Raw genomic sequence first — 26748 nt, 5'->3', positions numbered from 1 at the left:
TAATCCATCCGACAAGCATGTGCATTTAAGCTTTACTAAATGCTCGTTCATGCTTGAAGAATATTACATTAATATTATTGGCTTCGCCATACCCCTTTAAAGCACTGGGACGCAGGCTTGGCATATGTGCTTTTAGCCTGTTACCGCGGCACCGGTATTCAAACTGTTGGATTCACAGGTGGAAAAGGAAAATACTCGAGTATCGTGGGTAGCAACGATCACCGACTGTAGTGGTGATATTGCTTGTTCTTGTTGTTCTTCTGTGGAAGTCTAACCAGGTGCCAGCGGCGGCAGGAAGTCTGGGGTATACCACCCTCGTGTGGCTGAGCCACACGGACCACCGTGGCTGGAACGGACCGCGGCAGCAACCTCCTGCTGCCTAATGTAGGCCTATTCCAACACAAACAAACGTGGTTCCGTACCCACTCTCACCGCCAGCTAGGACATCGACAGAAAGAGGCGCTTCATAGGGAGCTTCAGAGCTACTGAACTCTCCTTCGAGAGCGGAGAATGGAATATCCCTCCAAGTCTGCTGGACCTTCCTTGCGCTCTCCAGGAACCGCGTCTTGACGTCTGCGTAGTCAGGTACCGCCAACTTGTGGTCTTTCTTGACAAATTTCCCGTCCACCAGGCCGTGCTCGACATCGGCCACGCTACCGTGGAGAATCACAGCAGCGACGGGGTCAACCCAGCCGAGGAGGGCGGGACTCTCACCATCCCAGACCACGACGTCGGCTTTGGCGTCCTCGATTATGACGCCCAGATCAGGGCGGCGGAGGGCAAGTCCGCCGTTTCTCGTGGCGAGAAGGAAGGCTTGGTTCACGGTCATGGGCGTGCTGGTGGGCACGCGCCAGTTTGCGAGGACTTGTTGGTAAAGAAGGCGGCGGGTGCTCTGGAGCCAGAGACGGGCTTGAGTAAGGATGTCGGTTGAGAAGGTGAAGTGAGTGTCGACACCGAGGGAACCTTGGTCTTGGATCAGATGGCTGTGAGGATGCGTGTGGCCGTAATGCATCTCTGACTCTGGAGTGATGGAGATGTACTGATTTGTGGAGCGGAGGAGAGATGCGCCCTTGTAGGTCAGAAAGGATGCATGGGAAAAGACAACTGGAATGCTGGTATTCAATGCTCCAATAGCATGGACGTCCTCAGGGCTGTTGGTGTCTGTGAGGTAGTCAGTTTGGAAGCGGCACTATCGTATGGTCAGGGTCAAAGACTTACTTCCCCACGGGCCTTGTAAGCTGTGAGTCGTGATTACAGAGACATTGAACTCCCTACCGCGCGTTAGAAAGATTCTCACTGCCACCTTGTATCAAACAAGTCAACTTACTTGGCAAGATCAACCACCGCATTGACATCCGCGAGAACACCGTCGGTCCCGAAGAAGTCGCAGGCGACTCCCAAAGTTGTGGGAGTACCATCAAACTCGGCCTTGGTCGCGATATCCCTAAAGTTTCTAGCTGTTCCGAGATGGTGTAGTTGGTGACATTGTGAAAGGCGTACGACCAGAAGACTCTCGCGCCGCTGTCGATGCTACCTTTCAGACCTGCCTCTGAAGTCTCATCCGACCAAGTGTGGTGGGCGTGATCCAGCGTCGTCGTGACACCGGCGTTCAGGGCCTCGTAGAATCCTGCGAGCTGGCCGATGTAGACATCATCGGCACTCAGAAAGCCCACGGCAGCAAATTCGCCATAGCGGGTGAAGTACTCGGCCAGTGAGGTATTCGAGGCGATGGTTCTGAAAGCCGTTTGCCAACCGTGGCGGTGGGTATCGACGAAGCCTGGTGTGATGATCTTGTTCGCCACATCGATGACTTCCGTGTTGTTGTTGTTGTTCTATTTAACGCCATGGCGGCAAGGGCGCAGCCGCCCTTGCGGCAGACCTCCCGGAGGGTATGTGGCGTGAAGGGTCGCAGGCTCTAGCTATATACTATATAGTGCACGCCGTATCCTGACGTTCTCCAAATCTTGCTCGTGAGCTACTATGTGTTCTATCCATCCCTAGTTCCCACTGGTGCCCTAGTTCCGTTATAACCATCTGGTTTCTTAATAGAGGTAGTTTGTCGTTTGGAGGATAGGTTATGACCTATCTCCTAGTACCGCGGGCAGATCTTCTGGAAGAAGTCTGTGACGCAGAGGAAGGCCTGGAAGCCTTCAGAGTCAGTGATTAGCCCCTTGAAGTAGCGATCGAGGGACCCTATAGGTCCTACGGGCTCCTGGCGGCTGTAGGGGTAGAGGGTGGGCCACTGTTGCCTCCTCAGTAGGGTCTTTCGGCAGTAGACTAGATGGTCTGCCTCCTTAACCCATCCACAGGAGCAGGTGAGTAGTGCTTCTGTGTGGTTAAAGCGTTGGTGATATTGTTTAAAGTCCCCGTGGCCTGACCGTGCCGCGAGGAGGTGATGAAGGGCAGCCCTAGGGAGGCCAAGTTCAGGAGGGCAAGCAAGGGTAGCCTTGAGCCCTAGTTGGGTATAGCGGGGAGTTGCCTCTTGTTTCCACCATCGTCTATATTGGCGTCTTGGCCGCTCTTTAGCAAGCCACTTGATACCTGATAGAGTAGCTAGTTGGCCCCTAAGGACTGGTAGAGTTGTTCCCTCCTTAGCTAGGCTGTCTGCTTCTTCGTTTCCTTTAATACCTTGGTGCCCAGGAGACCAATGGGTTTGTATATCGTGTATCCTAGCTACCTCCTGGATCTCAAGGAAGGCCGCTTGTGAGGAGTCTGGGACCTTACCGCAAATCCCCTGAATAACGCTGGTATTGTCGATGCAGATGTGTATAGGCTGGCCTTGGGAGGTCTGAAGGGCCCGTCGGAGCCCAGCCCTCGCCCCCTCCGCCTCACCATCAAACACTTCTGCTAAGCCGAGACGGCCGCAGCCCTGGGCTATACGTTTATTGTTGCGGTAGATAACAAAGCCGTACTCTGTAGCTCCGTCAGGAGCTTTGAAGCCGTCTGAGTATACGACTGTATGCTGACCTGGCACAGTCTTGAGCCAGGCCTGGAAGATCCTAGCTGCTACATCCTTCGTCTGTGTAACTATAAGGTCATAAGACCCTGAGAGGTATTGCGGCTGTAGGAGTGCTGGCCTTGGACACTTAGGTAACAGGCCAGCTATCTGGAAGAGTGTCGAAAGAACCATGCTCGATGCAACAAATACAGGCAGCAGACGCAATCTCTTGGGCAGCCGAGGTACCTGCTCTATCTGGGCTCCTGCGGTGATGGGCAAGTTCGGTTGACAGAGCCGGGAAAGAGTACCGACTTCGCTATCCTGAGTTACTATTGGGGCAAGTCGCCGGATTGCACAACAACCTTAACAAACTTGCAACATCACCTGGCTGGATTTCCTCTCAAGAACCTTCCCAAGATAATTCGAGATGCTATAGAGGTTACTCTAGCTCTTGGCTTACAACATCTTTGGGCAGATGCACTCTGTATCCTCCAGGACCAAGATGACGAGATGATTCAGAACAAAATACGCATCGCACACGAGTTTTATGCCCGGGCGAGCATTGTTATAGGGGCCGCCTCTGCGCCGCACAGCGATGCCGGATTCTTGGTACCTCGAGATCTGTCGTATCATGAGTATGAGCTCCCTATTGCTATGAAAGATGGGGACAAGACACCATATCGTTGCCTTAAAGTTTTAGAACGAGGATTCGAGAAGAAGCCAGAGCCCTTTGGTAAAAGGGGGTGGACGTTCGCAGAAGCTAAGAACGCGTTATGCATTTTGCCCTTCGAGTCTGGACGAGTAGTGTTCGAATGCCAGGAAACGAACCTCGCAGATAGCGACGATGATGAGGTATCAACTTCAGATGAGACCCACTCAGATTCACTCGAGCAATTCCCCATTTAATCCCCTGAACGCTCTCATGATCATCGCGGCTGCGGGATGGCCCAGGTGGAGAAGAAACTGGTGACCCCGCGCCTCCAGTCATGCTCCAGTACAAGGTCACGGTTTAAAACACCCGGGAACCTCACGAAAAAAGTTCTTGAAGACGAGTTTGTGGACTCTTATGCGCACGGGAGTACGAGGTGCGAATTTGGCATGAGGCAACTACTGGCTGGTGAGTTGTCTTGAGCGGCATTTGAGATCTTGAAAACGATGCTAATCAATCTAGGGAAGCACGACGCTACATTGGCGTTGGTTGGGAAGATGACCTAAGGTAAGTGTACAACATTCGGTAAGAGGTAGTTATTGACTTACTTCCAGACATTATCACCTTGAAAGCATTCAACAGGAGCCTGGTTGATTTTCTCAAGTGCGCCACGAGTGCTAGGCCAAACACCTGCTTTATCTTGGAAACATCGATTAACAAAGCCTTGTACATTGCCTTGGAGTGATCCTCAATTGATCGAGCCTCCTCAATGAGGGGGAGAGAAGGAAGAATGGGGAGAGAAGGAAGAATGGGGAGAGAAGGAAGAATGGGGAGAGAAGGAAGAATGGGGAGAGTGCGCGCCGGTGGTGTATCAAGCTGTCCATCATCAGAATCGATCACTGGGGCCATGTAGACTCGCGACGTGTTGATCCCTACTCATCTACTCGAGCCCCTCAGGTCCTCAAAGCGGCAAAAGTTTATTATGTCACCCTGTTCGGCTCTGGTCTGGCGATCAGGATCATTTACTCTTCGTTTCTGAAAGGTGCTACCCTTGCCCTGGGTAAGTACGTAGAGTGACATATTGAAATTTCTCAACTAAAGAAATTCCGGAAGAGAATCTACCAAATATGTGTTCATAGCCGTGTACAGAGCATAGGAGTTCATGTACTCGAGACGCCCTAGGCCTAATGATCCTTCTCCTCCCAGATGGAGGCTTTTTTCTGCCCAGTTGCGCCGCACATTGTGTGCTCCGTGTCCATGATTTGTGACTTACTGTATACTGTCCGAAGTGCTTTGGAGTAAAAGCGGCCGAACCTGGAACTCGGAGTGCAGAAACCGCCGACCGCGTCTTATCTCTAGACATCTGCAACCAATTTAAGTTCCAGGGCAGAGTCAAGGTTCCCGTTTACCCGGGAGATCCGGTAGAGGTCTGGACAGACTACGAGGACATTCTGTGCAGCCCCTTTGGCAGAGTAATTGACCTGGCTGCTTCTGCGAGTCCAACTTTCTTTGCGAAACAGTAGATACCGAGACCACAACTGCCTTCACATTAGAATCTCTCTCGACAACGGACTGGTACCCAGGTTCTTACATGTATGCAAGATGAGTCCCGTACAGAAACTCGTCGAGCTACGGCAACAATGGAACGAACGAGCTGGAGCTGAACCATTGCTTTCGGACAAAGAAGAAGTAGGCGAGGACGCACCTCGACATGATCCAATTTTGGAAAGACGTCATCGCTGGCTGGAGGCGTGTCGCGCAACGCTGCTCTCGAGACGGTCACTGGTAGATGCTGTGCTCCTCGCCACTGTGGCGTGGCTAGTTCTAGCAAGGCAGTCTTCGACGAAAGAGTGCCCGAGGGAAGTCGTTGGCGACGTCACGGGTGTCTTTCCCCAATGTAAGCCGTCACTCTTCATGCTGCATCTTTCAGAAGTTTTGAAATCACTACTTACTTCTCTCTCCATTCGGCAGTCTCGCAAAAAATCATCACCTTCAAGCACGACCCCGACTTCGTTCCCGAAGATGGACACAAATTCTTCACCAATGAAACCAAGCAGAAGTGGCTAGACCTAGTACCTAGTACGTCTCTTGGATTACCCGCTGGTGAATAGTGCCATGACTGACAGGTATAATTTCCAAGAGGGTCTAGGTTGGATTAAAGTAGACCATCCGCGACAGTATCAGGACCTCCCCGAACCAATCAAAGACTTTGGAGGACCTGACCAGCCCGTTTTTACAACATCCGTTACACATCAACTGCATTGCATTGTACGTTTGGAGATCTCTATTGGAGGTTTGGTCTCCTAGAGCTAACGTAGCTGAATCTAGTACGGAATCGCTGAAGCATACTCCGGCTTGAAAGCGAATCCATCCCAGCACGGTGAGCGGATGCCGTGGCATGTCAATCACTGCTTTGACTACCTCCGACAGAGCATTATGTGCGCTGGCGATCTGGCTGTCGAGGGCCAAGAAAAGACATTCCCCGATGGTATTGTGGGAAGCGATGGATGGGATGGGAAGCATGTCTGTAGAGACTATGGCGAGATCTATGATTTCTTGGACGAACATAGGGCGACCGAAGACCATTGGATTTGACAAACTTCGACAATTTTTTTCAGTTTCATGTAGGATTGAATCCTACATCATACGTTTGCAATTGTGGCGTTTTTTCTCAAGACTAGTCATAGAAATGACACAGGATGGTCACGAAGGTCCCGACGATGACAGACTGTGATATTCGGAGGCTTCCGTTACATGTTGATTATGATGGGAACACGTAGCCAGGACATCCCTCATCGCTTTGGTCCTCTTGGGAAATCTTTCGTGATAGACTCAATTTGATGCGATAAGTAATTCAAATGTCTATGGGAATTCCTTGCCATCATGGATAACATCATCGGATCTAGGGAGCCATGGACCCAGCTCACCACTCTTCAACTTGTCATCCTGCTGCCGAAGATACCAATCCCTTATTGCACCAAAGTCCCGGCACATGTGTCTTGTCTTGAAGTTTGCAATAATACTGGGCTTGCGCTCCTTCTTTTGGGTCCAGGCTCTCGAATTAATCCAAACCCAGGGGAGGACGTCAAGAGACGGAGTGCACATTAGCTGGAGTCGGAGCGAGTCTAACCAATGCCCTGAAGATGATAAGCTCCAGAGATGGTCCAGATGTATCCGAATCACGTACCAACATGCATTTTGATGACTCGATCGTCATCTCGAAACTCCCACACTTTTGGCGTTGACTTATAATAGTCTATATTAAAGTACAGCGCCTTTCGCAGAAGGTTCTATGCAGGTGGCGTATTAATTAGGATCTTTGAGCTTCGAACACGCTGACCGGTTCTGCGAGAAATGAAGAGATGTTCCAATGACTTACAAGACAGTGCAGATCGTGGAATGCCTTGATTTCGCCGAAATAATTAGGTCCGTGGTCCTCGGGGACGCGGACAGCGTTCAAGGGCATATTGGCATCAACCCATTGCTCCGGTGAAAAGGTGGCATTTTCCCCTAGACTTAGCATCAGAAAATCTCGACATTGGGTCAATAATCCTGTCGTTTGATTAGCGCACATGTGAATCCAAGATCATCCCAAGCGGCATCGACTGCCGGACTTGGGTCCATTCGATAGATTGTGGGTTTCATGAAAGCATTATCAAATTCCTCATCGTGGTAGGAAATATCCATATCTGCAGCGATGGGCGCTTCATTCTAGATGGTAAGCTAAATGAGCCGAACGTTTCGGGGAAATTGAATTACATCGCATCGAGGTATGATACATATTGATCGATATTGTGTGGCCAGAAGAAGCCAACGAGAAAAGAAATAACAGGAAAACAGTAGATCAACAAGTACCTGAAAGTGTGAACTCGACCCACGGAGTCTAGTAAAGCCGGGTTGGTCTTGTTGTTGTTGTTGTTGTATTTTAACGCCGTAGCGGCAAGGGCGCAGCCGCCCTTGCGGCAGACCTCCCGAAGGGTATATGGCGTGGAGGGCCGTAGGCCTATAGCTATCACTAGATACAGTCCAGCTCGTCCTCCAAATCGTGCCCAAAGGCAACTATGTGTTTAACCTGTCTCTGGGTGCCGCTGGCTTGCCCGAGACAGTGCTATGGTCGTCCCTAGAACGCAATTCCGCCAGTATCTCCTATCCTTCGACCCAGAGCCCGCAGGCTTCTGGTTTACACAACATTCCAGTAACCGTCCGGAGTATATCGTAATAGGTAATACCGCCACAAGGGAAACTGTCAAGTTGGGATGTTGACGCAGGGTGGAAGCTCTCAGAGGCCAACTGCAGTTAGGGGTAGAATGATGAATTACTGAAGTCTGCTCCTCCCTCGACGCGTACTCCCTGCGCTGTATATATATCTGAGCTGTTCCTTTGTTGCTTGGACTCCTTACTACCTCTTACTAGCCCCTATCCGGGAGGGCTCTGACAAACCACAAGGGGCAAAACCTCGTAAGACTAGGTTGTAGGGCTTGCTGTTAGGTTCTGTAACGAGCATAGCTGTATATAGCCGCGGCTATACATCGCTACCCACCGGGTTGGTCTTCTGGTGAGAACAAAGCCCTGCATGCCCATTGTCTGATGGCTCTTGAAGAGGCTCATACATGGAAAGACGTAACAGTCGAGTGACTAGCAATGCCACCCTTTCGGCCATCGTCGTTAATACTGTTGTTGTTCTCGTCGTCTCTGTCACAAGGAGCGCACCTGCTTGCTTACCAGTAGGCATTCTTGCCGCCCTTTAAGTCCGAGCATATTATGACTAAACTGCAACATGTCAGAGCCACGGATTTCCAAGGCGGTCTCGCAGATTTCGCATGTCCTTGGTGCTGAGGAGTATCACTCGGTCTGTTTGATAGAGTTTGAGCTAAAGGGACGACAGCCCTGCTAGTATTGTACTTTGAAATTAGAAGTCGGCCCCTCTGAGACAAGTTCGCGGCAGTTTTGATGATTACTTTCTGCCCACTTCCGGACTGGAAGGTCATTTATGAGCTCCAAAAGACGAATTTAATTCTGTCCTCAAGCATGCGCAGAAGCTCTTGAACCACAACATACGCCTCTGTCTAAGTTTCAACTTTGCACAGGAAACTAGTCACATCACCCCACACGGAAGGAACCGACCTGATCGAGAGTTAGGCTTCATCAATGACCCCCCCCATGCTCGTGAGTATGTGGTTTCAACGGGCACGTCATCGGTTCATCCGACTCGATCTTGTTCCTCGGACAATCTCCTGTCGTGTTCCTCGATGACGCCCAGGTCCAAACATCGTCCCAGTTTCTGCATTTGTACTGTTGGGGAAGTGTCAACATGTACAGTGACTCTTCTTCGTTCCACATGTATCTCAGAGGCGTCATGTCCGCATTACAGACGATAGACTCCCTGAGTGCTTCGACGCAGTGATCTGTATAGTGCTTAGTCGATATTTCCCTGATGGCTATGACCTTGCCTACCCAGGTGCAACTCCCACCAGCTGCGTTCCTCTCCGTTCTCCCATTTGAACGCGGTCGGATGCCAAACTTGCTCTCGGAGACTCATCTACGATATTTATCAAGGTCACTTGAGTTGCTCGAAGAGGAGAGTTCACGAACTTACGAGACAGTGAAGCTGATGGAATACCTGCAGGCCAATAACATATTCGCCCTGTTTCAGGACGTTTGGTGTCGTATCGAATGGAAGGCGAGATTTCTCTACCTCTGTGATGCTTGTGCTGCCGACTTCAAGTTGAGGATTCAGCGACAAGTTTGTAGGGGGAAATGTCAAGTGGTCACATACGTTGGACCAAATCTGCCCAAGCCTGATTGCTCTTGTCCGTTGGCCGGCCCTCGTACTCGGTGAAATCTACTGCGTCTTCCCATCCTTTGTCGCCTATTTTGATAGAATGGTCTCCCTCAAATTTGTAGTGATGGGTTTTCCAGACGTATTCGCGGTGGGAAAAGTCGTCATAGATGTCTGTAATGGTCAGAAAATGTGGTAGGACTGCGTATGGATAGGTTGTACATACTAGGCCATTCCTTCGTAGCTGGCTTCGATGAGTGATTATCACTCTCAAATGCCACAAAAAAAACAATACCGTAGCCTAGGAACGCGGCGATGTGCAATAACCACGGCAGGTATTTTCGTCTATCGTGGTGATGCTCCCGATCCCTCAGGAAGGCAACTTTGGAATAATCGCCATCTTCAGATCCCTCAGACGAGAGAAGATTTTGGCGGTCCATGGTGAGTAAACTCGCAGAGCGTTGCAAGCAATTGAGAATAGAACAGTTAGGCCGTCACGTCGTTGTGTGGCATACAGGAGGACGTCTCTTGTGTTAAGACTTTTGTGGAGTCCACTTCAACTCTGAACCTCGCGTTTTGATTTGGATTCGAGACGTGGGCTACGAATGATTTTCGGAAGGTTAAAGTAGGCCTGGGGGGTAGATGTATGAGACTTACCTTGGTCTCAAGTACCTCCGCCGAAATGTTGACATACTTCGCACTGTGCCGTGATCACGAGGGTCTCAGGCCGTGTAAACTTTACTAGCTTGGACCGGGATACGGTATTCCAATGTGGTGCAGGGTGGCATTTGTCATCTATGATTTTCCAACGCCGAAATATGCAGAGCGTCGATCGACGTTGACGTTAAACCCGTAAGTTTCCACTTTATTTCAAGAACACTACCCGATTGTCCTACGAGCCTCAAATATGCAAGTGGTTCATTCACCTCTGCCTTTGACATAGTGAACCATACAACTTGCTACGGAATCAGCCCAAGCTCTTTTCTCTAGTTACAAGAACCATGAAAGCGTTTTACGATAGGTCTTCCAGTGAGGAGAGGGATCTTGCCGTCAGTCTTCTCCCTGACCGGCAGAGCTCACTTGAAAACGATAACGGTTTTCAAGATCTGCTCAAAAGGGTGGCACTTGGCAAAGATCCTGCCAGGGCTATCATCACTGTCGGAAGTGAGCGTTTCGTTCTCTACGCAACCCAAGTCGACGAAAGCGTCAAGTTCACTCTTTCGGACGCGGCACAGAGGCTGACAAGATTTGTGGTTGCTGAATCTTCCCCTTCCATCTCTATTTTCTACAAAGTTGGCGAAGAAGATGCATCGGACGAAATCACCTGCTTCGCAACTTGTATGACTTACGTCCCTTCTTCTTTGACCGACAGCGCTAATACCCGAACACAGTGAACCGATCTGAAGCCGCCTTGGCTGATTCACTGTCTTGGACAGAAGCCTCCGTCACAAAAAACGAGTTCAACTTTCACAATGGCAAGGGAGCTGCAAACCGCCTCTCTTGGTTCGGTCGGCTCACTGGATTGAAGTCCACCCGGTTCCGCACCTTGGCTTTCTGGTCAAGTTTAGCTGTGGTGTTCCTCATCCTCGCGTTGATTAATAGCGAAGGTGCCAAGATGCCATTTCAACAGCATTTTGAGAAGGGAATCTGGATTCGATACGACCTCAAGGACAGTGAGGGTCCGCGTTATCAGCTCCAATTTTCAAGACACAACGTGTCCGACTGGAAGAACCCCTATCCAGATGGAGAGTGGGCTGTACGTATCGATGACCAGGCCCTCATACCTGCAAGCTTGATGGACGCGGACGAACTCCGATACCAGAAATGGTTCAGACAGCGGTATCCAGGAATGAGAGACGTTGTTGATAACAAGGACTACCTGAGCAAAGAATTTCTCAGCGATCCTGATCGTCTCAAAGTGCCCGCCGACTGGCTTTTCCATCAGGCTCACTGCATCTTGGCTCTCAGAAGATACTGGAAGGCGAAGGAGAGCGGCCACCATGTCTGCCCGCGGGACATTGATCACAAACACATTCATCATTGTCTAGATTCTCTCGATGAATGGTTCTTCATTGACGGGGATATGAGGAAGCCGCCTCCAAAGCCTATAGATTACGAGGCGGAATGGTCTTTGGTATGGAAAACCAAAGTTTGCTGGTAGCGGCCGCGAACGTGTCTTAGTGCTGGATACGAAGGTCAATGCTTGGTATCCTTGCATTGTAAGTTATCTTGACAGTTTACTGTAGGAACGAGAGCCTTAAAAATATCAAAAGCTTTTATGTAACTTCAGACACCTTGTTCTAGTAGATTGTCAATATCATACTCGTAGTCAAAGTTCACAATGACAGAGAAAGCTCTACCACAAGTAATCGCAACTGGCGGTCAGCAACAGCTGTGCCAAACTGGGGACAAATGCACATCCAGCAATGATTACTTGGACTTATGGTATACGCCAGAATGCTGGGTCATCAATCAATCCGCCCGAAAACGATCCTGTAAATGGCGCACAAGAGTTGTGCTCTTAGAGTTTGGACCCAATGCATACATACGCCGTACTTAGGTTCTGTTATATATGTGGAGCTCGCTGAGACCCATACTTAATTAAGTCTGCGGTCATTTCTATAATTTTAGGAAAACTTTGTTCTGGTTGATGGTAGCGTCGCATTCGGTCTGAGACGGACAAGAGTCTTGTTGTGATGCGCCAACTTTAAACTGGGTTGCTTCCCCTGGACTGCCCAATAATGTAGGGGAATTGATATACCGGCGTCGCTGTTCGACCTTTTGAGTTTGTTGGGACTAATCAACAGCTAACAACGGCACTCCTCCGACAACAAGACTATGTCCGTCAATGGCAAGAAACATGGGGTCCCCAAGTCAACCCACCACCCTATTCACCCCCACGGCAATCCTCCCCTCAAAGCGAAGCGTCTTTCCGAACTGCAGCCTCCTACCACACTCTAAGCAACCGATCCTCCTCTCCTCCTATAACCGAAATCCCAAACCCACCGATTCCTGGCGATCCAGAGCAAACCTATGATGCCCTCTTCGACCGAGTTAATACCTTTGCAAGAGCTAATGGATTTGGCATTATAAAGCGGAATAGGCATAAAGCTCGAGGCCGAATCATTCGATACACCTTCCAGTGTGATCGGTTTGGCGAGCCTGGGCCTACACAAGGTGCTGGTATTCGACAGCGCAAGTCTCGTAAATGCGGTTGTAAATGGTAAGTTATTGCCGAGGCTTAAGAGGAGGGTAAGTGGCTTTTACGTTATCACCTAGACCCCTAGTATAGTTAGTATAATCATGGCCCTAGCCTTGAAGCTACTGCACACCCTTCACATCGCAGGCTTACCCAGCCACTTCAGGATGCCATTGAAACTACAAGCCGACGAGTTGGGATTCGGGCTCGCGATGTGCGTGCTGTTGTCCAGGAGCAGTTCCCAGAGTCCTTATTTACCCAGCGAGATATCTATAACGCTAGGGCTCGTATAAACCGAGAGAAACTAGCGGGATATTCGCTAACTGCAGTATTAATCAAGCTGTTTGATGAGCGAGATATCCTATACGTGGTGAAATGGGCAGACGCCGAGCCAAACCGCCTTATTGGCCTTGTCTGGACCTTTCCCTACTGTCTCCAAATGTGGAAGTGATTCCCTGAGGTGATTAGCTTTGACAACACCTACAATACCAATCGCTTTAAGCTCCCTCTCTTCCAAGCTACTGGGCAGACCTGCCTTGGATCTGTTTACAACGCTGCGTTTGGCCTTATCGACAACGAGAGACTAGAGGGTTTCCAGTTTCTCTCAGCAGGGATCCGCCAACTCATGGACCAACACTCAGTCCGTTACCCCACTGTTATTATTACAGACTACGACAAGCAGATGAAGGCTGCACTGAATGAGCAGTTCCCAGACGTTCAGCAACAACTCTGCATCCACCACATCAATTTTAACGTTATGCTCAGGGCTAAGCAGAAGTGGGTTAAGGACCGCAGCTGTAGCAGTAACAGCAGTGGGTCTAATGACGAGGGATATCAGCTACCAATACAAGCAATGGCCACGCTAAGTGATGAGGATGAGGCCTATATCAACACATCTATTGATAAGCCCCCCCCCTCATACGTATCGTGGGGTCCTTATGATGTGGAAGCTTGTTGTTTTTGCTGAGACTGAGCACGCTTTTGAGAAAGCCTGGACCAAGCTCTGTAAAGAGTTTAACGACCAAGGCCCAATCCTCCAGTACCTCCACATAACATACCTACCTTTAAGAGCACAGTGGGCCCGCTGCTCTATCCGAAAATATTAGAACTTTGGTGTTCACCTCACCTCTGGCACTGAGTCAAGTAATAACAACATTAAGAGTTATCTCTTAAATGATCTTAGTCACCTATATCGACTTGTTGATGTTATGTAGGACATGATTGGTGACCAGGAGATACGCTTCAGGCAAGCTTGTGCTGAGGATGAAGTGCTTACAGGCCGGGAGTATATAGGTACTCGCTTTGAGTACCTAGGCGAACTTCGAACGATGCTTTCCTCGAAGTGTCTTGCATTAATTGGGAAGCAATACCGGCTGGTAAAGAAGGCAATGCCGTCTGGCACGAGGCCATTCCTAGCCCCCCTTGGAGACTGTGGTCTAGACTGCACTGTTTTAATTGAGCTGGGTGTCCCATGCTGCCATAAGATCTACTCCTAAAAGTTAGATTTAGCTACTTTCAGTAAATGGGAGGTATACCCTCGGTGGCGTCTTCGAGAGACGTCTTCCTCAGATCCATACCGCCGGATCCTTGACCCTAAGATTGCTGCATCCCTCCGCGGTAGGCTAAAGAACATAGTGCAGCCTGTCCTATCATAACTAGCCTTACCTGCAGAGGGCCAGTCAGCCAGACAAGCCCGCACTACCTATAGCAGCCAAGGCGTAAGTAGTAAGAAGCGAGGCCGCCCACCTGGGAGCAAGAATAAGTCGACGCTAGCTGGGCTTACACAAGAGACAAGTTAGCCAAGTCAAAGCCAGATATCAAGCTCATCCTAGCGACAAACAAGGAGCCAGTCTAGTGTTCTTGGTAAGGGGAGGACAACAGGGAATTATGCAAGTGGACGGCCGATGTAGCCTAGTGTTCGGAGGAAACGGAGTTAGTGGGAAATGGTCTGTAGTGACGATGAATCTTTGCAACCACGTCGTAAAAGGTAGTTAGGTAATAGGCCTTTTGAGGGGTTATATAGTCCCTATTTGAGATTTACAAACCTGGGGTATAAGTAGGCTGTAATACGTACTTTTAGAAATCTCAAATTAGAGCTTAGGTTAGAGAAGAGGGCAGGAATAGCCATGTTAGTGCAGTCACCCTCACCGCCTTTATGGGGAGGTATTGTTTTTTTGAGCCAATCAAAAGGTCGAACAGCGACGCCGGTGTAAGGTCGACGCCGGTGTATCAATTTGCGACGCCGGTATATCAATTCCCTAATGTAGATGCCCGAATTTCTCAATCCGGAGTACTCGGAGGTTGGATACCTTATAAGCACAACATATTATTTTCGTGATTTCCGGTTGCGTTGATCCTAAGTCTCCGGTGTCTCGTGCGTTCTGATTTGCCGGTGAGTCCCATGCTCCACAGGAGCACAAACCTTCTACAATATTACACTTTCTTCTACAGGACAAAACAGTCGCGATGCGGTCGACAATCTATCTTTCACAGTCATACGGAGGAAGAATCTCCATCCAAAATGATTTTCACGCTTCAAAGCGAGGGATGGACAGCGTGCAAATACTGGTCTTCATCGGCGAAGTGTAAGTAGTACGAGTATCTATGATACACGCTGAAACATCTAGTGTAAGCTTTAGACCATCATTTTGAGTTTATTTATCAGCAGGAGCAACTGAACACAGTGGAGACTGCATCGGGTTCCATAAGCCGATACATGAAGAACCACGTAAAGCTCGTTCTTCTGCGAGTTGTATATCAAGCCCCTGCAGACAAACCCGGACACGGGTTGCCCGTTACTTCAATGCGCTGCTCTACACCCGTCGGTGTCTTACACGTCCCCGACTCTGATACAGTGGCCCAGCGTTACAATAAGATGTTGACTCGGGTTCATAACGTCTCCGTTGTCCCGTCGACCCCATACGGTGTACCCGCATAAACTTTCACTTTCTGGCTGAGATTTCCGCCGCGCTGTTCCTCGAGCTTATCAGCTAATAACATGGTTCAGGGGGCCGGCCGTGATAAGGTGACACAACATCATCCAACTCAAGGAGATTCATTTGTAAGAAGTTGAAATGCATGAAACCAGTGTATGTCTGCGATGGAGTGCGAGTTCTCTAGGTATGTATCTAAGCCATGTGTCCACCGAGAAAGCAACGCGCACAGCGGACTTCAGCAGGTTTATCCCAAATTTTGCCTGGCTGTGTTTAATTCTTTTTTTTTTGGCAAGATCTTGCACGCCTTTTCTACCACAATCCTTGAGGAAATGAGTTACAGGATGTCCTCAGATTCGAATACCGTCTGCTCATACAAGGAACTTCTCAATTCAGAAAATGACCGCTACGTCGAGGAAACCGGAATCACCGCGGCATCGCAGCAATCGGCACGCCGCTATACCTGGCTCCTTCCCGTTTTTTCAATGGGCTGGGTCATTACAACGTTGATTTGTACAGCAATTGCTTTAGCTAGCTGGCACAATACCCAGAAACTTGATTCTATCAATGGACTTATCCAGCGAAGCCTTGTCATAGACTCGGACCTCCTAAAATACGCAAACGAACACAGATACCAAGGCCTCCCACAGCCTTCAAACGCACTCATGCAGATGGTAACTATCGATGGACTCGAAGTTCCAGGTTATGAGCTCAAGTACAACGCGAGCTATTGCGACGAGTTCGCCAATCCAGCCGGTGCTCCTTCGCGCGGGTGCGTCCTAGATCGCGTTCAAGGAGGTTGGGTGCCCGAAGTCTGCTCTGACCGAGAGTTGCGAGAAGCTTGGGATTCGATGCCGGATTTCGGATGGTGGCTCGACGAGGCGCGTACTCAGAAAGTTTCTCAAGAGCGTGTGTATCGTGGCGATCCGGAGATTGCAGGCCGTACTGTTTACACGAGCGTCAATTACCACCTGCATCACTGCGTTGCAGTGATGCGTCTTCGCAACAAGAACAGCTTGCGAAAGGATCGCGGCCTGACGTTTCACATGCTCAGCCACCATCATATTGAGCATTGCTTTGATCGGTTTTTAGATTGGCTTACTCCGGAGGGGATCAATATCACAAAAATGCCGACAGAAATACGTTTTTCGAGCGCCGGCGTTGTGGATAACAAGGACAAAAGAACTTCCGAGTGTTATGTACCAGTTTAGCATCTATCAATGATGGTCGATACAGGGAAACATTTGTGTCTTACCCAGTACATGCTCGCGAAAACTTCCAATCTGATCAGTCTTCTTGTAGGCCGTGAATTGCACTGTGAGAATGGATCGAAAATAAAGCAGCAAGAGAATGAAATCTAACCCATTTCACAACATGAATGCATTTTCAAAGGTCTTCGTCTCCGATGGTGATTGAGATAACTAGTCCACGTTTCAGAAATCAAATGAGTCTGGCTTGATAAGACTTGACAGATAACGTACTTGATAAGCGAGCTGCCCAGACAAGCGAGCTGCCCACCTAACCATAATCACATTATAAATCTAACTAAGGAGCAACACTAAAAACATAAAATCAATTGAAGCTACTCTGAATCCTATTCCTCAGATATTTCTTTATTAAACTGACATGTTCGCGCATTGTGGCCAGTGTTTCCGCAGACGCCACATCGCCGTTAACCTATTTCTGTCCTCGGCCGACGACTACTACTCTGGCGCGTTTCCTCCTCAATCTGGGCCGTAGCCTCTCTCTGCGACTGAATGTCCTCTGCCTCAGCTACAGTAAGACTTCCTCCTTGTCTGAGACGTGTTTTCTTAGCCCTCCTGCGTCGGCTAAGTAGGTTATTTTCCTCCCGGAGGATCTGGACCTCCGACCTTAATAAGGCAATCTGGTACATAAATCCCCGCGCTCCCTTTGATAAATGCTCTATAGCTTTAATAATTGAAGTTGGGGAACTATTTTGATAGCGGGAGATCCTCCTTTTGATGAGTTCGGACTAAGAAGAGGCCTCTGTTGGGTTATTTAGCGTTTAAGAAGTCCATGCGGGGGGTGTTATTAGTAGGGACCCTGGGGGTATTGGAGTATGTAACTTGATATCAAGCTTCGAAAGCACACTTTCGGCACTCAAAGAAACAAGCCCGGCCCCTCTGAAGCCTCCCTGGATGTTTTTTACCGTTAGGGTTTGCGTGAAAGCGTTGTGAAATGCAGGGAAGAAGTCCTCCTTCGTAATATAGGTATTACCCCGGCGCATCTTATCCTTAATTTATCGACCATAAGCCGTCTTTAGTGGCCTAAAACACCCAACGTCTAAGGGCTGAAGTAGATGAGACGAATGGGCCGGCATATAGAGTGTGACGATATTGTTTTCCTTGTAATATATCTTAAAGTCCGCAGAGTGGTGACTTTCGTGCCCATCGACGACGAGGAGGCGATAATTGCTAGTTATACGCGGTTTTGTGTGCCGATTAAAGTCCTGGAGCCAGTCTAGGCCTCTTTTATTTGTTGTCCATCCGTTTTCAGACGTTACGATGACCCAGTCGCATAGGAGATCTATTTCTATATACCAGGTAGAGAGGTGATATTGGCCTGTAACGATGATGTACGGCGGAACGCTGTAGCCTGACGAACTGATGGCCTGAATGACTATAACCTATTTACGATTGCCAGGCTGTATCATTTTTATATTTGAACGCCTTTCGGCACTCGTGACGACCATTCCGGACGCAATCTGGCCCATCATAAACCTAGTCTCGTCGAAGTTGTAGATATCGGAGTCTATAATACCGTATTTCGCAATTGTGTTCGCTATAAGCCGAACCTACGCATTTATCGCATCTAGATCTTCGTATTAGGCCCTCTTATAGTCGTACTTATAAAAAAAGCGCGTCCGGAGCTATGGTTGTCGTTTAACGAAGTTTGAAGCCCAGCGCTTCCCAACTAGGGGCGCATCGCGGTCGGCGAGCAATCGATTAGCCATTTCTTCTACACCATTAATCCGGGGAGGAAACGATCGGGAATCCAGGTCTAGGATATACTCAACTAGCTTCTCCTCTTCAAGCTCCGTCAATTTGCGTGAGTTAGGTATAGTATCTTATCATATAGGTGTGCCTTTTAATCGGGTACCTAGGGTCCTAAGGGGGACTAAATAGATTCTTACTGCGGCTCGAATGCTGAGTTTAGGTTTTTTTTTGGATAGCCTTGACTGCTAAGTTCAATTGGGCCTCTTTGCTTTGTGACGACATGATTATTTGTGGCGTGATACGCATTAGAAGTGAGGAGGAAGGATGAACGCGGTTGGGTGGGCAGCTCGCTTGTCTGGGCAGCTCGCTTATCAAGTACGTTATCTAGTTTGAAATCTGCTCCAACTTGATATAGGACCGGCGGACCATTCCTGAATTCCACTTCCAGTACTTTGGAACCACCCATATACAACAGACCAGTACGACACACCAACCCGTGACAGCCGCAGACCACCATCTCGACTTTCCAGCAACACAAAGACCTCTGTATCTCAAGTCAGCAGGAATTGGCTGACGAGTATCTGCCCACTCACAGTAACGTGTTTAACCATCCGCTGATCATGCTGATGTACCCGATTCGACGGTGCCATTTAGTAAAAGCAGTCTGCCGTCCAGTCTTCAAGAAACAATCGTGATGTAAGTAGCCGAGGCTAGGCGCCATGAAAAGGCCGATACCTATGAGCATCCCAATTATTTGGTGGCTTCCTCTAGTAGACGGGACCTGGAGCAACGAAAAGTAAGTACCGCGATGTAGCAGGGTCCAGTAGTATTCTTGAAGTATTGAGCATTGCGTACCTCTATGATGAGTTTTGATGCGTATATACCCAAGCCAATTCCGCATGCAGCAGTAACGGCGGAAACGGTCTGTATTATCCAATGAATGCAGAATGAACTTTCATTTTTGTTGCGAATGATAACAACAGCAGTTGGCATCAACACCAAGAACGCAAGTGCTTGGAGAGCGCCGTGAGCTACGTATGGTGATAACTTTCGGCTCGAAGAGGGGCCACCGTGCTTGCTCGGGCCAAAATCTAAGTTGCGGTCGTTGTTCAAGAGGCCAAGTGGGATTGCCCTGTCTTCTTCGGAGTAACTAGCCTTCATATTCAATTGAAATGTGTCTGGTTCGAGTGATACTTCAGTGGGACGCCGGTAAGAACGAGTAGCTAGCTTCATCTTACCGTAGAAGGTGTGCAAGGTTAAAGGCTTGGTTTGGTCGTCAGTCTGCATCAGCCAGTCGTAATTGTTTGCAAACACCCAGGGCTGTTTCTCCGAGTGTACGCTGAACTTGTTTCCAGACCATGTATCACAGCTGTAGCAAACGATTCCAACGTTATGATACGAGCCGTCAACCGTAGCGTTAGTTACCGAGTATGAAGGTCCATCGTGCGCAACTTCTGGCGGATTGTGAAAGCTGGAGCCGATGCGATTTAGTTGTCGCACAAATCATAGGAGCACTGGGAAAACCAGGTTATTACTTACTGTGTTGTTCGCAGGCTGAAGGTGACGTCTGTGAGTTGATCAGCTTACAGTCTTCCCAACGTCCATTCAGAATAAATGTAGATACCTCCTGCACGCCGGCCCGGGTAAAGGACAAACATCAAAGCTCCATCCATCAATGATCCTATTCCGAAAGCTGCATAGCCTTTACGCTCTTCAAATTTTGCCGAAAGATACAGCTGAAGATCGTTCCCCCCAGAAGAGGCATTGTGATAAGAAAAAGCAACGATGCATTGATCGACGTTGTGTCTCTTGTCAATGGTGCAGTACTGTACTGGTGAGGCTGTCGCGTGTATGGTATTAAGAAGGAGATACACAAGCAATAATGACCAGCAGGCCTGAGAACGCCTGTAGCTAATTGCCTGTATACCCATAATGACCAGCAGCTCGATTGGATATGTCAGTAGGTATACTGACGTGTCGGAGAAGCGAAATGCGTTCAGTTGAACAGCTCACAGGCAGACCTGCAGATAGGACACGAAATGCACACATACACTCGATGGAGAGAGAATTTAGAAATCTCTGATATAACGATATTGCGTGCTGAGCCGGACGAATCACGCAGAGCCTTTGCGTCGCAAACCGGCACCTCGATGAACGGATCCACGGAGTAACAATCAGATCAGACGGTCGCTCTCTTACGCCCTCAACTAATTATTTCGCCGATTTCATGATGACAAATTTTCCGAAGCAGAATGCCGTCGACAGCAGTTTAACTCGCGAGGCCGGGCAGTAAACTCTAATTATGTACCGACGGGGTGTTTGGAGGCCCTGGGCGTATTCGAAAGAAACCCCTGGACGGTAGAGAAAACACCTGATATCCACACAGTGCACTGTTTTCTCTGACTCAACAACGGGCAAGTGACCATCTCGGTGGGGTTAGATAAAGTGTAATTAATGAACTGGTGGCTAAAGTCGGCAAGAACAATGTCCAAAGTACATTGGGCGTACGGCTCACATAGAGACTGTATTGGCGGCCAAAAAAAAACTTGAAGAAAAAGCAGCTTTGAATGAGGAACAGCCCGTATTGAGAGATGCATTGAATGCCCCTCGATGTTGTATATAGTTGACATGCCTGGCGCACTATAAGACAAAGTCCTTCTCTATAAAGCACTTAGTCAATAACATCAACAGTATATCCAATCTAAACCACAGTGTTTTGTCCATATACCAAAATCTCGCTTTGAATCACAGGGGTAAGTTTTGCAACCATGAGGCCCGCTGTGATCGCCGCTCTGCTCGCCTCTTCGGCGTTTGCCCTACCGACCGCATCGCGCTCCCAGGAGTCAATTGAAAAAGAGTTGGACGAACTCAACGCCTCAGAGCCTTGGGAGAAGCGCGAAGCCCAGAGTGTGGGCATCTACGGTGGCAAGGCCACATCGACCATAGACGAAGTTGATATCACTAAACGCCAGAGCGTTGGCATTTACGGAGGCAAGAGCGCTTCCTCCACTGACGCTGACGACGTCGAGAAGCGCCAGAGTGTCGGCATTTACGGAGGCAAGGCGCTTCCTCCACTGACGCTGACGACGTCGAGAAGCGCCAGAGTGTCGGTATTTACGGAGGCAAGAGCGCTTCCTCCACTGACGCGACGACGTCGAGAAGCGCCAGAGTGTCGGATTTACGGAGGCAAGAGCGCTTCCTCCACTGACTCCGACGACGTCGAGAAGCGCCAAAGTGTCGGTATTTACGGAGGCAAGAGCGCTTCCTCCACTGACGCTGACGACGTCGAGAAGCGCCAGAGTGTCGGTATTTACGGAGGCAAGGCGCTTCCTCCACTGACGCTGACGACGTCGAGAAGCGCCAGAGTGTCGGCATTTACGGAGGCAAGGGCGCTTCCTCCACTGACTCCGACGACGTCGAGAAGCGCCAAAGTGTCGGTATTTACGGAGGCAAGAGCGCTTCCTCCACTGACTCCGACGACGTCGAGAAGCGCCAAAGTGTCGGTATTTACGGAGGCAAGAGCGCTTCCTCCACTGACTCCGACGACGTCGAGAAGCGCCAAAGTGTCGGTATTTACGGAGGCAAGAGCGCTTCCTCCACTGACCCGACGACGTCGAGAAGCGCCAAAGTGTCGGTATTTACGGAGGCAAGAGCGCTTCCTCCACTGACGCTGACGACGTCGAGAAGCGCCAGAGTGTCGGCATTTACGGAGGCAAGGGCGCTTCCTCCACTGACGCTGACGACGTCGAGAAGCGCCAGAGTGTCGGCATTTACGGAGGCAAGGGCGCTTCCTCCACTGACGCTGACGAAGTCGAGAAGCGCCAGAGTGTCGGCATTTACGGAGGCAAGGGCGCTTCCTCCACTGACGCTGACGACGTCGAGAAGCGCCAGAGTGTCGGCATTTACGGAGGCAAGGGCGCTTCCTCCACTGACGCTGACGACGTCGAGAAGCGCCAGAGTGTCGGCATTTACGGAGGCAAGAGCGCTTCCTCTACTGACGCTGACGACGTCGAGAAGCGCCAGAGTGTCGGCATTTACGGAGGCAAGGCCTCTGCGGAGACCGACTCCGAGGACACCGCTTAAATTGAGGAAGGAACACTCTGATCCTAGGGCCTCCTTGACATGCAATGGCATCAGTCAACTGCATAGCATGTTGCTGGGACTCGCTTCGCAGGATCAACAAATGCCCACATCGTTCGATAACGAGCAGGGATGTTTTTCAGTGTCCAGTCTTGCAAATAAGTCTTAAACTAGGAAAAAGGGGAAAGGGAAAATAGGAGCAGCGAAGCTTTTAGCCTTATGATAAACGAGAGTCTGTAGTAAATGCGAGTTCCGTTATCCCTAGGCCGCCATGTCCCAGCTGACATATCTCACATGCCTCTCGCCTACCTTTTCTTGGCATCTTTTGTTAGCGAAATAGGCGACTCCTTACGCAAATCCCTAACAGCGGAAAGCTCTTCGTCTTCCCTCCCCGGAGTCCCCTCGGGATGGCCCCGCAGCCGCCGGGCTTCTGGTCCGTGTCGGCTTTATGCGACGGGCTCGATCTAAGCTCTGTTACTCAAGACTACTTATAGTCAAAGCGGTAAAGGATGAAGTGTTTGGAAATCCGATCGAATGTTGACCTTGGACGATCTTATGGGATCGTCCTTTAATGTGACGGTAGTGATACGTCGAGGAGACTAGGTTACTTCAAGTTTCTGCACGAGGAGGTAGATTAGCATTGTTTTTCACCAGGAATTACGCAGAGAACTTTTTCTTAATTAGAAATCCATCGCAGATAGAGTTCGAGCCCAGATAGTAAATGCGAACCTTTAGACGTAATGCACGATTGGACTTTTATGTGTGGCGGCCCCGGTTCCCCTCTCAATTTCTATCCCTCAGTGATTTTGTAATGTTGGTCTTCTTGAGTTTGGCGGGCGGGCTCCTATGAGGTCCGTCTGAGGAAGAGGCGGTAGCTCATAAGGGCACTCAAGGGCTGCATTCGGGGTTTCGTCATGGTCGTGGTCAGGTTAGGTTATGATTGAACCCGTTATGTTACGAACGTCCGGATGTCTACGGGGAGTATGTCGTTCATGGTTACGGTTGTGAGACATATGGCTATCCTGTAGTCTAAATTAAGTGGAAGTTATTTGTTGTCTATGTATTAATCTATAGACCGTGAAGTTGAATGGATCTGATAGCAAACCTCTGCTTAATATACTTAGTAGTCGGGCAAATATGTATATGTCCCTCTCTACTTGTTCTTGAGATCCAGGAGGTAGGCAGGATACACGATATACGAACCCATTGGTCTCCTGGGCACCAAGGTATTAAAGGAAACGAAGAAGCAGACAGCCTAGCTAAGGAGGGCACAACCCTACTAGTCCCAAGGGGACAGCTAGCAACTCTATCAGGGATCAAACGGCTTGCTAAGGAGCGTATACGTCGCCAATACAGAAAATGGTGGATACCCCTCGGGAGGTCAGCCGCAAGGGCGGCAGCGCCTTTGCCGCTACGGCGTTAAATAGAACAACAACAACAACATCAACACTTGCCTTATTTCTATTTTTAATTATGAAGAATTCTAATTAACGGGGCTTACCTAAGGGTTACAGTACGCACGTAACAAGTAGAGAGTTGTTGTTGTTGTTGTTGTTCTATTTAACGCCGTAGCGGCAAAGGCGCTGCCGCCCTTGCGGCTGACCTCCCGAGGGGTATCCACCATTTTCTGTATTGGCGACGTATACGCTCCTTAGCAAGCCGTTTGATCCCTGATAGAGTTGCTAGCTGTCCCCTTGGGACTAGTAGGGTTGTGCCCTCCTTAGCTAGGCTGTCTGCTTCTTCGTTTCCTTTAATACCTTGGTACCCAGGGGACCAATGCGTTTGTATATCGTGTATCCTAGCTACCTCCTGGATCTCAAGGAAGGCCGCTTGTGAGGATTCTGGGACCTTACCGCAAATCCCCTGAATAACGCTGGTATTGTCGATGCAGATGTGTATAGGCTGTCCTTGGGAGGTCTGAAGGGCCCGTCGGAGCCCAGCCCTCGCCCCCTCCGCCTCACCATCAAACACTTCTGCTAAGCCGAGACGGCCGCAGCCCTGGGCTATACGTTTATTATTGCGGTAGATAACAAAGCCGAACCCTGTAGCCCCGTCAGGAGCTTTGGAGCCGTCTGAGTATACGACTGTATGCTGACCTGGCACAGTCTTGAGCCAGGCCTGGAAGATCCTAGCTGCTACTTCCTTCGTCTGTGTAACTATAGGGTCATAGGACCCTGGGAGGTATTGCGGCTGTAGGAGCGCTGGCCTTGGACACTTAGGTAAAAGGCCAGCTGTTCTTTGAAGCCTGGTCTGTTGCCGCCCTGACTGCAGCAGCCTTGGGACCAAGGGATGCTGTTGGTCAACCTTCTGCAGGCGTATAGCGAAGCGTAGTCGCGCTGCTTCGAGGGCTACCTCTTCTGTGGGAAGGCCAGCGTCTCGGATGAGGCTACTGGTCGGTGTGGTTCTCCAGACAGGCAGGATAGCCCTTGCTGCTGCTGTAATAACTTTGCTAAGTCTACGGGCCAGGCCCTTCTGTCCTGTACCAACTGTAGGTATCTGTAAAGCAGTGCTACTGCTAGTATTGGTGCCGCTGTTTAGGGCTGGTTTGGTTAGGCCCGCATACCAGGTGTCAACTCCATATAAGGCTGTTGGAAGGACACAGGCAATAACCGCTTGTCGTACTGCGGCTGCTGGGAGTCCCCCTTTGGTATTTGTTAGGTGCCGTAGGAACTGGGCTACCTTCTTTGCCGCTGCCACCTTAGTTTCGACATGGTGACGGAAGGTGAGTCTCTTGTCGAACCAGACTCCTAGCCATCGTACAGGCTTAGTTGAGGCCTTAATAGTTAGGCCCGTCGCCTGTATATCTGGTAGGTCTTTTGTCTGGTTATATTTCCTGCTGAAGTGGACTGCCTCACACTTAGCTGGGTCAAAAGCAACCTTGTTATCAGTGCCCCAGTTATGGATATGAGTGATCTTTTGGCCTAGGGCTATAGCATTTTCTTCTAGCGACGGGCTAGTAGCTACTAAGCCTATATCATCCGCATAGCCAAACCGTAGCTCTTGATCGTCGGCTAGGATATCCGCTAAATATAGTAAAAAGAGAATAGGGGATAGTGGGGAGCCTTGTGGTAGCCCACAGGATAGAGGGAAATCCTCTGTAGTTGTATCCTCTAGCCTGACCCGGGCTGCTCGGCTAGAGGTAAAGGTGAAGATCAGCCTAATCAGATGACTAGGCCAACCCTGTTGTCGTAGCCTGATAACAAGTCGGTTTCTTAGGACAGAGTCAAAAGCCCCTTTAACGTCCATTGTCACAAGAGTTGCAGTGAGCCCTGAGTCTAGAGCCCTCTCGATCTCGTGGGTCAGACAGGCTGTTAGGTCGACTGCAGCCCTGCCTGGTAGTGCTCCAACCTGCTGCGGGCTAGCAACCCCATCTAGGATAGTAAGGTAGGTCATCCTTTTTGCTATTAGCCGCTCTAGGCCTTTACCCAAGCAGGATAAAAGGGATATCGGACGCCAAGACCCAGTCTTCGAGAAGTCTGTTTTCCCTGGCTTCTGGATCATGACAACTTCTGCTTTGCGGAACGGTCGAGGGAAGTGGCCTACTTGAATACAGGCCTGGAAGAGCTGCTGTATAGGCCTAGCTACTGATTCCCAGGTGTGTTGTAGTAACTTTGTAGTAATCCCGTCAATCCCAGGGGTTGTAGTCTTTGTCAGAGTAGCATGGCGTACTTCTTCCATGCTAACCACATCCTGCCAGGGCACTAGACGCTGTGCAACTACTGGGATAGTAAAAGGATCCCCAGGTAAGTCGTCTGTAGCCTTGAATCTCTCTAGTAAGGCCTTTCGTAGGGCCTGTGCTTTATCGTAGCTGTTGTCGAATATCTGACCTTCTACTATAAGGGGCGGGCCTTTAACAGCTAAGCTAGACTTCCGCCAGCCTACTATCTTATATAGGTCTTGGTCTGTCTTAGCCCCTTCGATCTTAGTAGTCCAGTAAGCGCGTTTTGCCCTTCTAACAGTTGTTAAGAAGATCTTTTGCTCCTCTAGGATGGGGGGAGGTATAACTAGCCCAGGTTCCTGGGCCTGCTGGCGCCTAGCCTCGATAGCAGCTCGGTGGGCTTCTGTACACTCTTCTGTCCACCAGGGGGCTCCCCTACCCTGATTTGTCCGTCTCTTACCTACAGCTTGAATAGCTGTATAGAAGAGGCTGACTAGTTGGGTAGCTAGAGTGTCCAGCTCTGCTGGACTAGGTACTTCCCCTAGGGTAGGTAAG

General features: G+C 49.6%; 9 protein-coding genes across 9 annotated transcripts; 5 read left to right on the top strand and 4 right to left on the bottom strand.

The window, feature by feature from the left end:
- Nucleotides 1–379: 379 nt before the first annotated feature.
- On the bottom strand, nt 380–1995 carry BDP81DRAFT_460362 (amidohydrolase; the record flags this gene model as incomplete). Its single annotated transcript, XM_060593646.1, has 5 exons — nt 380–1161; nt 1219–1271; nt 1328–1453; nt 1501–1810; nt 1980–1995. 5 exons carry the CDS (start codon nt 1993–1995, stop codon nt 380–382), a joined length of 1287 nt encoding a protein of 428 aa, XP_060446323.1.
- Nucleotides 1996–3220: 1225 nt separating this feature from the next.
- Nucleotides 3221–3541, top strand: BDP81DRAFT_285282 (uncharacterized protein; the record flags this gene model as incomplete). The annotated part of the gene is made up of 1 exon (XM_060583025.1): nt 3221–3541. A coding segment is annotated over one exon (321 nt), but the record flags the coding sequence as incomplete, so codon positions are not given.
- Nucleotides 3542–5189: 1648 nt separating this feature from the next.
- Nucleotides 5190–6182, top strand: BDP81DRAFT_317241 (uncharacterized protein; the record flags this gene model as incomplete). Its single annotated transcript, XM_060584241.1, has 4 exons — nt 5190–5484; nt 5559–5666; nt 5728–5855; nt 5916–6182. 4 exons carry the CDS (start codon nt 5190–5192, stop codon nt 6180–6182), a joined length of 798 nt encoding a protein of 265 aa, XP_060446321.1.
- Nucleotides 6183–6449: 267 nt separating this feature from the next.
- On the bottom strand, nt 6450–7292 carry BDP81DRAFT_317378 (uncharacterized protein; the record flags this gene model as incomplete). Its single annotated transcript, XM_060584253.1, has 4 exons — nt 6450–6724; nt 6775–6877; nt 6967–7097; nt 7160–7292. Coding segments are annotated over 4 exons (642 nt in total), but the record flags the coding sequence as incomplete, so codon positions are not given.
- A 1182-nt stretch (nt 7293–8474) lies between these two features.
- Nucleotides 8475–9923, bottom strand: BDP81DRAFT_372615 (uncharacterized protein). Its single transcript, XM_060586659.1, has 5 exons — nt 9593–9923; nt 9364–9540; nt 9184–9305; nt 9042–9126; nt 8475–8992 (listed from the first exon to the last, which is right to left on the bottom strand). The coding sequence occupies exons 1-5, from the start codon at nt 9804–9806 to the stop codon at nt 8733–8735; spliced, it is 858 nt and encodes a 285-aa protein (XP_060446319.1). The 5' UTR covers nt 9807–9923; the 3' UTR covers nt 8475–8732.
- A 1058-nt stretch (nt 9924–10981) lies between these two features.
- On the top strand, nt 10982–11527 carry BDP81DRAFT_317261 (uncharacterized protein; the record flags this gene model as incomplete). Its single annotated transcript, XM_060584243.1, has 1 exon — nt 10982–11527. One exon carries the CDS (start codon nt 10982–10984, stop codon nt 11525–11527), a length of 546 nt encoding a protein of 181 aa, XP_060446318.1.
- Nucleotides 11528–15842: 4315 nt separating this feature from the next.
- BDP81DRAFT_393404 (uncharacterized protein) lies at nt 15843–16709 on the top strand (the record flags this gene model as incomplete). Its single annotated transcript, XM_060587823.1, has 1 exon — nt 15843–16709. The coding sequence occupies one exon, from the start codon at nt 15843–15845 to the stop codon at nt 16707–16709; it is 867 nt and encodes a 288-aa protein (XP_060446317.1).
- A 2335-nt stretch (nt 16710–19044) lies between these two features.
- Nucleotides 19045–20387, bottom strand: BDP81DRAFT_517293 (uncharacterized protein; the record flags this gene model as incomplete). The annotated part of the gene is made up of 5 exons (XM_060595902.1): nt 19045–19236; nt 19311–19633; nt 19694–19926; nt 19995–20022; nt 20080–20387. Coding segments are annotated over 5 exons (1084 nt in total), but the record flags the coding sequence as incomplete, so codon positions are not given.
- Nucleotides 20388–21213: 826 nt separating this feature from the next.
- BDP81DRAFT_405736 (uncharacterized protein) lies at nt 21214–22538 on the top strand (the record flags this gene model as incomplete). The annotated part of the gene is made up of 3 exons (XM_060588950.1): nt 21214–21757; nt 21811–22089; nt 22140–22538. Exons 1-3 carry the CDS (start codon nt 21224–21226, stop codon nt 22536–22538), a joined length of 1212 nt encoding a protein of 403 aa, XP_060446315.1. The 5' UTR covers nt 21214–21223.
- Nucleotides 22539–26748: the final 4210 nt, after the last annotated feature.

The sequence above is a fragment of the Colletotrichum phormii genome, assembly GCF_030913505.1.
Source record: "Colletotrichum phormii strain CBS 102054 chromosome Unknown BDP81scaffold_8, whole genome shotgun sequence".
NCBI classification, from domain to species: Eukaryota; Fungi; Ascomycota; class Sordariomycetes; order Glomerellales; family Glomerellaceae; genus Colletotrichum; species Colletotrichum phormii.
This window is presented reverse-complemented; position numbering and strand designations above follow the sequence as displayed.